Here is a 12,426-nt window from a genome sequence, read left to right as displayed (position 1 = left end):
TCCACAAGCACTTCTTTTTTTATATTTTGTAAAATTTTTGATATTCTTGGTTGTTGGAGTTTTTGCGCATCCTGTTGAATTTGATCATTCAGATTCTTCCTGTGTTATATTTTAAAGCTGTACATAATATGAATGAGTTTATGTTTGGAAAAATAAAATATTTTGCTTCACTGAGAGCGTCTCCTCCTCCCTCTCCTTCCCTGTCGTCAAGCCCGGCTGTCTGGCTCCTTTCACATTCATGATCACATTCACATGCAGTTACATACAGCTGCCTCCTCCTCTTTCACCTCTATTTACACCTAGGAAGTTGTGGAGCAGAGCAGATTATTTGCGTAATGGCTTACAACATTTGCTACCCTGTTACTGACAATAACAGTCCAGCCTACTTGTGATGCTTTATTTGCAGTGGGAAGGAGGAACACGGCCACATGGGGAGAAACATCGATTCATATGGAGCCTGAATGAGCTCCTTGTCTGTTTACATCAGACTTACACCGGGCCAAACATTGGTAATCAGGACCAATACCTAATGCACTGTTTGCCTCTGAGTGGGGGGTCTTGTCATTCACTAATACGCTACTGATGGAGGTAAACACCCAGCCATGCTACCGTCTGTCTGGGGGGAAGTGGATTCATTACATGCCCCTCAAGCAACACCAACAAGATAAATAGACATGTAGTATAATAATGTAAGAATAAATATAAGTACATGCACTAGCAGAATGAACCAAACTATAGTTAAAGTACATAAATGCATCTTTATCTGATGCTGCTGGAGTGCATTCCTCTGCCCAGGCCCAACAGTCTCTTTCAGGTCAATATCATCTCATCCAAAAGAAAACTCACAGTTCTGTGACCGGATTTCGATAAGACAAGTTTTGAAAACTCTGGCCATTTAAATCGGGTGGATCCACATTTTTATTTGACCACTGTCTGAATCTGTACCAGATTAAATGGGGTCTATTCCCACCGTTCCACAAAGTTTCATAGACATCTGTTCAGATGTTTTAGTGTATAATCTTAATGAACATTCATTGTTGTATAGGAATTCATACTATTTTATTTGATCAGTATCTAAATATGGCACCTCAAAAAGAAAAGAGGGGAGGTGAGTGGTCGGCTTTTACCATTTTAATGTCAGCAACTATGTTTTTGCCTCATTGAGGTCATGATGTTCTCCATCTCATGAGACCCAGTGCAGTGTCATCAGCAAATTAAATTACACGTATATGGTTGGAGTTGTATTTTTCAGAGCAGCCATGACAATCTGCCTTCTCTTCATGAGAAAGTTGAGAAACCAGTTGTACGTTCTGGTGGCCACCCGAGCAACTACAGGTTACATCAACCACTGGTTAGAGGGCTATGAGTTTGGTTTTGGACAAATCTTGACTAGATTTGACTGGATTTCACAAAACCAAAAATTAAATACAAAAGTTATACGTCATAAAACAAACCACAGAGTCGACATATACCAGCGTCTTTGACTTTAATAGAATTGAGACAAATTAAAAAAGAAAATACAGTTTAAACAAATATCAAAAACCTGTCAGATAGAAAAGACAAAAAATCTTAAAAAGTCTCCAAGCTTCTGTTGGATTAATCATAAAAGACCTGATATACAACCTGCAACATAAAGCCATAAAAATATAATCTGTTGTATTAGAGATTATACTATAAACTCAAAGCTTGCATTCTGCTTGAATTTCTGAATCCAGTACAATAAAACAGGAGGACAAAAACTCTCCATACATTTATATATAGCGGACAAATCATCACACGGCAGTACTCAGGCAAACTAACACTTTCTTTATCACAACACTACTCAAAGTCAGTTAATTCATGAACATTCGTGCATGGCTGAGAGAGCGGTGGAGTATTTACAGGATTCATAAGTAGCAACAGGAGCAGATACTGTAAAAGTCCAGGTTTATGCCGGGCGTCCTGTTGGCGGGATGAAGACCCGCCAGTACTGACTGGGCTACACAGTCATCAACATGAGCTCCAGACTTCTTGAAGATGTTCCCGTGTTTTTTTTGTTTTGTTTTAAAGCCAGAGGTCTCGAGGTCTTCTGCACTGGTTAAGGAGTTGTGATGCTGTGTAGCTCTTTAGGTTTGCTGGTGACACTGGCTGCTTCCAGTCATGTTTGTGCTGAGTATCAGGTATTTGTTCGAACTTAATACAGTGGTTCTCGATATATAAACTAAAAATAACCATCAGCAGCTTTTTTTTTTAAACATCTACAGCACTAAAAGGATCTATAAAGACGATCTAGAAACTACTCTCCCTCCTGAGCGTAAATATAGTCAGTGCTTCAATATAAATTAAACCCAATGCAAGACTAAAAAAATGGCTTAGTGATATCCTAAAAATGGCCCGTCAGCAACAATCAAAGCCATGTGCATTACAATGGCGTAGTGGATTGGAAGTGATGTGTGAAAGACACATTAATGAGGTGTAAACTGCGGGCTGATGTCCTCGCCGTTTGAAGTAGCAAACTGGGACGTGGCCCATCAAAGGTCTTTTACACACCTTTGAACAGAATCAAAAGTCATAAGCCAAGAAGAATGTAAAAAAAGCCAGCAAGCTGTTTATTGTAGGTCTATGGAGTTTAAGGTTACAGGATTGATACTGGGAACAAAAGACAAATGGAATTCATTTCAATTGGTTGAACGGTTTGACAGTGGGCTATATCGACATGTAAAGTCTAACAATGGAAATCACCTACATGCGTCTCGCTAATAAGCCAAGTTTCCTTTCTGTTCCTTAAACTCTGCATACAAACTACGCAAAAAAACAATATGTACAATTTGTAATAATAAAAAGGCAAAAACAAAAACCACAGCACAGCTAAAACGCACAACCCTGGAAATTTTTTCTCTAACATCCCACCAAGCAGGCAAAATGTTTCTGGTTCCCAATATTACAAACACGTTGTTTTTAAAAGCATTTCATTTAAAAGTGGTAAAACAAAAAAGAATGAAATGTACAACGAAAGAAAAGAGCAGGTGGTTGGATGAGACCGAACCCTTGTTGTTAAAACGACAGACGGCGCTCCAGTTACGCTTGTGGATCCTCTGGTCTCCTCTCTGGTGTGGAATGTTGACGCTCCATGATCGATTTAAGCCTTCAGTCGAGGATTTTTATCAGATAATCAAAAGTGGGTTCGAGTAAAATCAAATCAAAAGCAGGGCGGAGTGATGTTCCTTGGCTAGTGGTGGGTTTTTGGCCACCAGTCCATTAGAACAAGTCTTAGTAATATCCAGGCTGATACTGCTGGCTCCACGGCTTCTGGTTCCAGAACTACAGAAAACACAGAATAGTTCCTTATTTCCAGAGAAAGATCAAAACAGATTGAAGTAAAAAAGGTAATATGAGGGAGGGAAATGCCGATTGTGATACTTACTGGTCACAATGCTACTAGGGTTAAATGAAACTATAAATAGCCTTCTGTATTTTTAAAACAGTGTGTGTGCGCATATAAACGTCCAGGACTGCTCACCCCTTGCTGCCAGCTCTGGTTGAAGGCTTGGGCCTTGTCCATGCCGTTCCTGTTGCCACCAAAGTTGCCGCTGTTTCTGTGGCTCCCAAAGTTACCGTTCTTGTTGCCAAAGTTGCCACGGTTACCGCCTCTCTGATGAAACTGAAGTGGTGTGAATGAACAGTTTAGGATTTTTTTTTTAAAAAACAGAAATCGAAAGGTACAACATTCGTACAGTGAAAAATAAAGTGAATAATTAAAGTTTCCAGCATGTCAATGAAGCCTTTTATTCAGTCTGAAGAGCCCCACCTGGCTGGGATGTCCCCTGTTTCCACCACGATTCATGTTGCCTCCACCTCCTCTGTGCATGTTCCCTCTGTGCATGGGGCCACCTCTGTTCGAGGGGCCACCTCTGGGTCCCATGTTGCCCCTCATCGGCCCACCCCGGGGAGAACCGCCTAGGCTGGGGATGGGGCCGCCACCTCTGCTGAAGTTTCCACGGCTGTGGAACCCTCCTCTGAAGGCCGGGGGTGGAAGAAAGCCGCGAGGAGGACGGTTGAAGCCGCCGCGGGGGCCGGGACCTGCAGCAGGAGCAGAAACAGGACGAATTCACCTATGAAATAATTCATCTTTAAACATAAAAATAAAAATGGCATTATTATAAACTTTGTTTGCACCTCCTCTGTAGTTGCCCCTATTCTGGAAGCCTCCACGGCCACCGCCCCTCTGCCCGGGTCCACCGCCACGTCCAAACTGGTTCTTGCCTCCGCGGCCGCCGCCTCGCGGGCCGCCGCCTCTTTTGGGCGTCGTGCTTCCCTGGTTGGGCTTCTTCTCAGCCGGCAGAGCGGTTTTGCTTTCTTCCTTGTACTGATCCAGAAGCTTGGCAGCCTCTTCCTTCTGCAGCTCAGCATAGATGACCTCATTGAAGCTCTCCCCCTCCTCAGGCAGAGAGAAGAAACCTGAAATTGAAGGGGAAACAGAATAAGACGCTAAAAAAGGAAAGGATTTTTTAAAAAACCTGACTCGTGTTTGAGCTGATCTTAACTGATTTTATCCTGTACCCTGGTGGTACTTTATAGCTTTGGAATTTTTTCCCCTACCTTTCATCTTGAGGACAGCGTGCTCAGGCACCTCTTTGCCATCACTCTCAACCTTTTGCTGAACTCTCTGCTTGTAGTCTTCATCAGATGGACAGACCACCACGGCTTTACGCTGAAAGCCTGCAAACAAGCACATCTTCCTCTTCTGGCCCGGGGCAGACAGGTTAGTCTGGGGAAGAAGAACAGAAGTCTCAGCAAATACTGTTTTTTATTTTTGAAGTGCTTTAAGCAAATTTGGTGCCAGTTACTTACATGATCCAAGATGTAGTTCCTCTTCTTGCGGGCAGCGATCTCAATAAACTTCCCCAAAAACAGAGGTGCTCGTTGGGAAATGGCCATCAATTTTGTGATGTCCTTTGACTGGCGCTTCAAACTGTTGATCTGCGTTAAATAATCATAAAACTATTTAGTCAGACAGCAAGACTACTCCAAATAGACGTAAACCACACAGCTGTACCAGTACCGACCATCATCTTGTCCACAATGGTGTCACTACCAAGAATGTAGTATTTCCCAGGGTTCTCCTGGACGTGGTTCTTCACCCATGTGGTCTTCCCTGAACCTGGCAGACCGACCATCACGATGATCTACAGAGCATGAAAGGCAAATAAAAACATCAATATTTGCTTGAAAGCCCAATGATCTCTAAAACCAATAACAAACATTCACTGATGTAAAATCTCACACATATATTTACCTCACACTCAGCTTTGGTCTGTGGCCCCTTGTGGCCCCGAACTCGGTCATCCACAGGGATCTGCTGCAGGAAGGTGTAGCCTTGCGGCTGAGGGAAGTACGGCGTCTCCATCTGGCCGAAGTTGAACTCTACAGCACAGTTGTGGCAGATGATGTGGGGAAAAAGGGCCTGACCGTTCAGGGAGTCTTTGCTGAACTGGAAGGCGACAGCGGGCTCACCGCCATTCTTAGAGAAGGACAAAACCACTTCCTCGCCATCCATGTCCTGTGAAAATTAAGCAAAATTGTCATTTTCACATTATTCAAAATTAAAAAACGATCGTGAGTCACAGCTAGGCCCGACTCGTTCCATCCTAATCATAATGAATTCGAATGAGGTTTCTCTTGTTTGCTACGCACAGGTTTACATCTACTTTTAGTGAACCCATTAAACAGAAGAAGCAGTCATGTCTTACAATGAGACAGCAGATGACGTCATTCTCCTCGTAGGTTTCTCCAAAGTCTTGCGTCACACAGTTGTTGGTCTTCTTGCCTTTACCGGAGTACGCGTAGGAATGTTCCTCCTCACCTGAACATGAGAAAACACTTTCTCTGACTCAAATATTTTGTGACAAACAGGAAGCGAACCAACTCCCCACATCTCAGTCACTGGGACTGTTTGCCAACCACCATTACTCCAACTGCGCTAGAGCTGAATCCATTTTAAACTGACCTGTCGTTCTGCATAAGAGCCACTAGAGGGACCTCTAAACACAGCTTGCCTTTCATGGTGATCTTTTTGAGGTCACTTTATTTAATGGACCTTCAAGTAACATTCTTTGTTTTTCTTGTCTGCGTGAAGCCAAGGCTTTTCCATAACAATTACAGCTGCATTGACGTCATCATTTTGTGCATCAGATGTAATGATATTCCTTGAATGGAAGTAATGCTACCACAGGGAAATGGAAACTCAGATGAACTAAACTTGTCGCTGGACTGATCCAGCAGCCTGAATGACAGAGACAACTGTGTTACATACAGGCGACTAGAAATGGAGTGTATGGAGACTCACCAAGGAGCAGGGTGCCAGTAGACAGGGACCAACCAACTTGCACATCATGAATCTCCATGTTCTTGCTGGAAATGTGCTTTACAGGGATTTTTTCTGTAATCTGCGGACAGGAAACAAAATAAGTCACTTCAATAGCGTGAAATGTAAATATTCTGTTAAAATATACATAATTGGATGGACGGAATAAGTAAATGAAACCGAATTCTCTCCAGTGCACAATATGTCAGCACCAGTCGTCGTACCTTCATCTCAAAGCAGGCTTTGCCCTTGTTCACCCCGTACGTGGCCTTGCCTCCGGACCACAGATAAGCGAAGCTCTCCATCGTGAGAGACGAGGCACTGTAGCGGTCCCGTGAGACCTTAAAGTGCAGGTCACAGTTGTCTGGAGCAAAAACCAAATAAGATACACTGATCAATACCTACATGACCACAAAAGAGCCTATGCTAGCCCAAGTGTACTAGTCTTCAGTCTTCATGTTTTCTGTCTACCTACAATTTTGGATCCTGGAGTACCATCAACTCACTGGATGCCAATGAAAGCTATAGACGTCAATTATGTTTATCAATAGGGAGGGCTGGGGGAGTCTGTTGGCGCTATTCAGTGAAAACCAGGCTTCTAATCATGGAATTCAGTGTAATGATGACTGATCCAGCTACAGAACAGGATAGCAAATCAGAGCAAGACGAAGTTGCAACAGTTTATGATGCAACACGCTGTCGCAAAGTCCGCCAAAGGAGATCAATAGCAACAAAGATCTGGCAGCGAACGAGTTAAGTTGGTGTTGGATAGATTATTAAAGTATTTTCTGCACCGCACTGGACTATAAAGTGCACCTTCAATGATCGGCCCATTTAAAAAATGCTTTCATATACAAGGCGCACTGGACTATAATGTGCACCTGATTATAAGGCACACCTTCAATGAATGGCCCATTCTAAAACTGACTTCACCAGAATAGGGAACGCATCTGAGAACTCATCTTCAATGAATAGCCTATTTTAAATATTTTCCATATACAAGGCGTACTGGATTATAAAGTGCACCGTCAGTTTTTGAGAAAATTAAAGGCTTTTAGGTGCACCCTACAGTGCACAAAATACTGTACATGTAGTTAATCCCCCACATTAGAATCACTTACAGGCATCCAAGCAGACTTTTGTGTCATCAAACTCCTCATCTTCTTCTTCCAGAGGTGGAACGGGAGACTTAAATGAGGCCCTGAAATTACCAATCAGTCAGTTAGACGATTCTCTTGTCACTGCAGCAGCATGAAACACATAAATAACTTGGGTACCACTTGCTGAAAGACTTGTGGGGAGAGAAGGGGACAGAGTCTAGGAAAAATGAGACAAAACACTTTATTTGCCTGGCGAGCTTCCAAACTTAGTTGTGTTGTGGACCATGGCATCACTTACCTCGCAGTGTCCAGCGATATCTAAAACAGAGATATACAGAAAGAAAGCACCTCTACTAGCCTTAGCAAGCAAGACTTTCCATCAGCCAAAAGCTGAGAACAGAAGCAGCCCCCGAATCTTTAATTCCTGATGCGTCTTTGACCTCTTTAGGAGCTCAAGGGTCAGTCAAAGCAATGCTGGTGTTCGTTACTCAACCTCCAACATAAGGAATTTTAAAAGAAAAGATCATTACCAACTCAGTGTTTCATGTTACTTTGACTGTACAGAACAAGATGTCAGCATGCTTAGCTTCCTAAATGCACAATTGCATAGTATATAATGCTACAGCTACTTACCAACTCTGTAGCTTGAGCGAAAATTATCAAATTTTTTCTGGGGAATTTGAGTAAACTAGAAAAAATGTTGCTAAGAAGGCAAACATTTGCCTGATGCTTGAGCCTTCTGTCACTTAAAGCAAGAATTTAATTCTAGTGGCGTCTAAATCTTGGAGGAAGTCACCATTCCATTCTTATCTTAGTGTTCAGACTGCCAAACGGATGCTGAATGGGAGATTTTTGGAGTATATGAACAATGTCTACAACCAGTGGGACAAATAAATACCGCTAAGATTACAACAGAGAAAGGGAAAACTATGTATGGAATAGACATTTATAAAAAAAAAATGTCTGTCCCTTGCAGGAAGAAAAGGACACCCGAAGATGCAGAAATATTGTAACGTTCCGGCATTTTTGACACTGAACCTTCAAAAAGAGTACAAAGCTTTCCCCCAAAGTAAAAAAAAAATACAAATGGCTAAATTAAAAAGCAATTCCATTATATATCAGTTGTTCCTTAAGGTGTGTCAGTAGCGCAATGAAAACAAAACACTGACCAAGAAGTAGGTACATATAGACTCAGTCAATCACACCATGCATGAAACACAAACATCCACCCTCTCACACCATGGTGACATTCACACAAGACATGACATATGAGACAGAAATAGCATTTTGACATAATACAATCAAACAAATAACAAAGAAAAAAAACAAAACAAAAAAACCATAGCGAGGCAAAACGATGGACGGTCAACAGCGAGCTCCTCCGTGGACATTCTCAACACTTCTCACACTGGGAATTATTTACTACGTCATGTGCTACTCTGCATCAGTGGACCACTCCTCCCACGCCTCTCAGCTATTTCTCCACACCCTCCCTCCCTCCAAAAGTGCACATCTGCTACTTTCCTCTTGGCTTGTTCCCTTTGAGCAGCCTTGCTTCAACCTTGAGGACACAATGGGCTTTGCAAAACAGTATGTGGCATGAGGAACAGATGTGGAAATTCATAGACTTAATAGCTGCACTTCTGCTACAGAATGCATTTCAATAAAAAGACACATGTGAGTGGGTATTCAAAGAGGTCAATGGTAAGGCTTTTGAGTCGTCAGAGATGACCCTCAAAACATGTGTGACTGTGGGGTTATAAATAAAGTTTATTAAGAATAAATATGAGGGTTTTCCTCTTGGTAATTATAGGTGCATTGGCACTTAAAGCCAATACAGTTCAACAAAGCTATAGATGGCGTTTCAGGGATGCTGAAGGCCATTTTGCTCTGTCCCATCCTTACCAGCTGTATTTGTTCTCTTCAATAAATTCAAAGTAGCCCCTTCCATGTTCCTCCCGGCGTCTCTTAACACCCTTCTTATTCTTCTGATCAGCATTCGTGTCTTTGTCCGCATCCCCTTTGAAAATAGAACAAAGATATAGAATGAGGTGCTCCTTTTTAAGAGAGAGAAGAGGTCGGACTGGCAGTGGGGTTCTGGCCCACAAAGCCCGTTCATTAGTTACATTGTGTCGACCATATATCATCAATATTAAAATGGTAACTTAAGAGAGTAACACCTCATGATTACAGTTAAAGAACACAATCATCATATTGCATGAAATAGCAACAGCCCTCATGACCAGATCGTTTTTACATTGTTAGCTGGTCCAAAACAACATTGTTCAGAGAGTTTGCTGGGGATTGGAAAAACAATCTCTATAATGTAAAGGGGCAATGACCCTGGAAAGGGGGCTTAGATTCGTAGTTTCAGATATAAATCTATTCATTACGAGTACAAATATGTGGTTTGGGACAAAAGCATCATGCAAGGACATAGGTAACCTTTCATAGACCCGGATCCCCCTCCTCTTTACCCCAAATTAACTAGGTGACTATTACTAACCTACGCTTTTCTAAGTTCCAACATGACTAAATTTTATTCAAACCACGTAAACTAAAAACTAACCACGTGATATACAAGCGCTCCGGCGTCCCATCCATCACACAGCTGACTTAGCTAGTTCAGGTGTTCCCGGCTTTTTCAAATCACACAGACTAAGGGTTGGCAGCATATGATTAAAACAATTAAACGTTTCAACATTTCAATCGTGATGCTTCCACGTTGTTTTATTATCATAGGTTAGCGTAGGTTAATGTCATAGTCCTAGCATATAAGCAGCCATCTAATTCATTGTGTTCAGTCAAACGTCAATAGGGGAACGTCTGAACTAGCTAACCGGCTAATCAGCTAGTTAGCGCTGCACCGCAGACAAAGAAAATGACGTTAGCTGCAAGCTAAACAAGCAAAATGAAAACACAGACTACGCTAAATTAATCATCCTTCTCGTTGACGTGTTAACTGTGGTTAAACAATCGCGATGGACTTTTTTTTTCCTAAACGTTTATAAACTTGTATGTCGCAACATAAAAACTACGAAACTATTATGTTGGCAGATCAACGTCCGGACAGCTACGTTAGCCAACCGCTAGCTGCATTGGTGTGTCGCTAACACTTGCTAGCCTACATAGGTCACACAGGCTAACTCAACATGGACGCTCTGTTATAGGACTCCGCATTCAAATCCGGCCATTACCAGCCGGTTCCCTCCCTCGTAAGAATTAGCGCTAGCGCTATAGCAACAACTGACACCCAACCACAGCCAATCCAGCCAGTCACATTTTCGTTACCAGTGCAGCCGACTCACCCTCTGTAGCTTGGTCTCCGGGCTCACCGTCATCCGCGTCTATCTTTTCCATGTCGTCCACATCTCCTTTGAGCATGGGATCCATCTCGTCATCTTCGTCTCCCTCCTCTTCACCCTCACCCATCTCTTCGTCCTCGGCAGCGCCGGGGCCATCGCCGTCGCCATCACCGTTACCGTCACCCTCGTTTTCCTGGACTTCCTCCTCCTCTTCTTCTTCCTCCTCGTTGGCCTCCATGCTCTCTTCTATCGGGGCATCGCCTTCTTCTTCCTCCGCCATACCCTCCTGTTCGACAGCCTGGCCGAGCTCCTCTTCCACCGGAGATTCCCGCTCCACCGAGAAGGAAAGGGCCTCGTCGTCCAGCGCGGCCTGTAGGCGGCTCATCAGATCGGGCTTCTTCCCCTTGTCCGAAAGATTACGCTTTTTCAGCTCGTCCTTCAGCTCATTGACTTTGAGCTTTTTGACGTTGATTGAGCTCATTTTCAAAGTTGGACAGCAAAAGTTACTAAATAAAATTCACAAATGGATTATAAATAAATAGCAGAACGCCCTTTGTTAGCGGATATAGCTCAAATCTGCGCCAAATGGCACCCACGCCGTCCAGCCAATCTATCGCCGGTAGAAGAGCTGCGAGTCTGCTGTGTGGGGGAGGAGGATGACGTCTCCTACCGTAATTACCCAGAGGGCAGCGCGTCGTGCTGCGCTGCCCTCTGGGTAATTACGTTCGCCGACCATCTGTCATTACCGTAATAACCGAAGCAATCCCACGCAAAGAAGGTTTTGTTCTGTTGTAAAAAAGTGGGACAAAATAGTAATTACACACACACACACACACACACACACACACACACACACACACACACACACACACACACACACACACACACACACACACACACACACACACACACACACACTGCTTTAAATTGTTAGGTAAAATGTGGAACAAGATATGGATAAAAAGAAACTCTGCCAGGTTACGCCGAGGGTTATAGTATATGATACTTTATTAATCCTGAAGGAAATTGCGTATACAGTACCATCTGTCACACACAAATACACACTCCACAAGACATCAAAACAATGAAAGAACAAATAAATGCAGATAAATCCAGTAGTACAAAATATTATAAAAAGGAGACAGGATAAATATACTGAAGAAACACACAACTGACGACATATAAACATATACCAAGAAGAAACAAATAAATACACCAATAAACATAAATAAAAAAATGCCAAAAAAAATTGCATTCAAACCGTCTTCTTGTTTTTACATGTAAAAATAATATTTAGAGAATACATCGATGTACAGTATTCCTACCCTAATTGACAACTCTAATGCCTAACCCTAACCCTTGACCCTAACCCCAACCCTTGACCCTAACTCTAATCCTAACCCCTAACACTAACATTAACCATACCCTGACCCTAACTCAAACCCTATCCCCACCCTCACCTAATCTAACCTAACTTAACCTAACCTAACCATAACACTAAAATTTAAATCCTAACCCTGAACCCAACCCAAGCTCTGACACCTAACCCTTAATTTATCTCTGCCTTAATTGATGTATAAATATTCTCATTCTCACTTGTTGTATCTTTGTATAAACATGTAAAACCAAAATCACTGTGGTGTTTATCCTGAAAATTTTTCAAATGATGGCCTCGAGT

The 12,426-nt window shown here is 42.6% G+C and overlaps 1 protein-coding gene across 1 annotated transcript; it reads right to left on the bottom strand.

The window, feature by feature from the left end:
* Positions 1 to 2,560: 2,560 nt before the first annotated feature.
* Positions 2,561 to 11,386, bottom strand: hnrnpub (heterogeneous nuclear ribonucleoprotein Ub). The gene is made up of 14 exons (XM_068342111.1): positions 10,752 to 11,386; positions 9,349 to 9,463; positions 7,465 to 7,544; positions 6,568 to 6,707; positions 6,326 to 6,425; positions 5,730 to 5,842; positions 5,276 to 5,539; positions 5,046 to 5,165; positions 4,831 to 4,959; positions 4,579 to 4,747; positions 4,156 to 4,437; positions 3,788 to 4,059; positions 3,500 to 3,640; positions 2,561 to 3,300 (listed from the first exon to the last, which is right to left on the bottom strand). The coding sequence occupies exons 1-14, from the start codon at positions 11,227 to 11,229 to the stop codon at positions 3,250 to 3,252; spliced, it is 2,454 nt and encodes an 817-aa protein (XP_068198212.1). The 5' UTR covers positions 11,230 to 11,386; the 3' UTR covers positions 2,561 to 3,249.
* Positions 11,387 to 12,426: the final 1,040 nt, after the last annotated feature.

The sequence above is a fragment of the Antennarius striatus genome, chromosome 19 (genome assembly GCF_040054535.1).
Source record: "Antennarius striatus isolate MH-2024 chromosome 19, ASM4005453v1, whole genome shotgun sequence".
Classification (NCBI taxonomy): domain Eukaryota; kingdom Metazoa; phylum Chordata; class Actinopteri; order Lophiiformes; family Antennariidae; genus Antennarius; species Antennarius striatus.
Note: the sequence above shows the minus strand (reverse complement) of the source record. Positions and strands in the feature narration are given on the sequence as shown.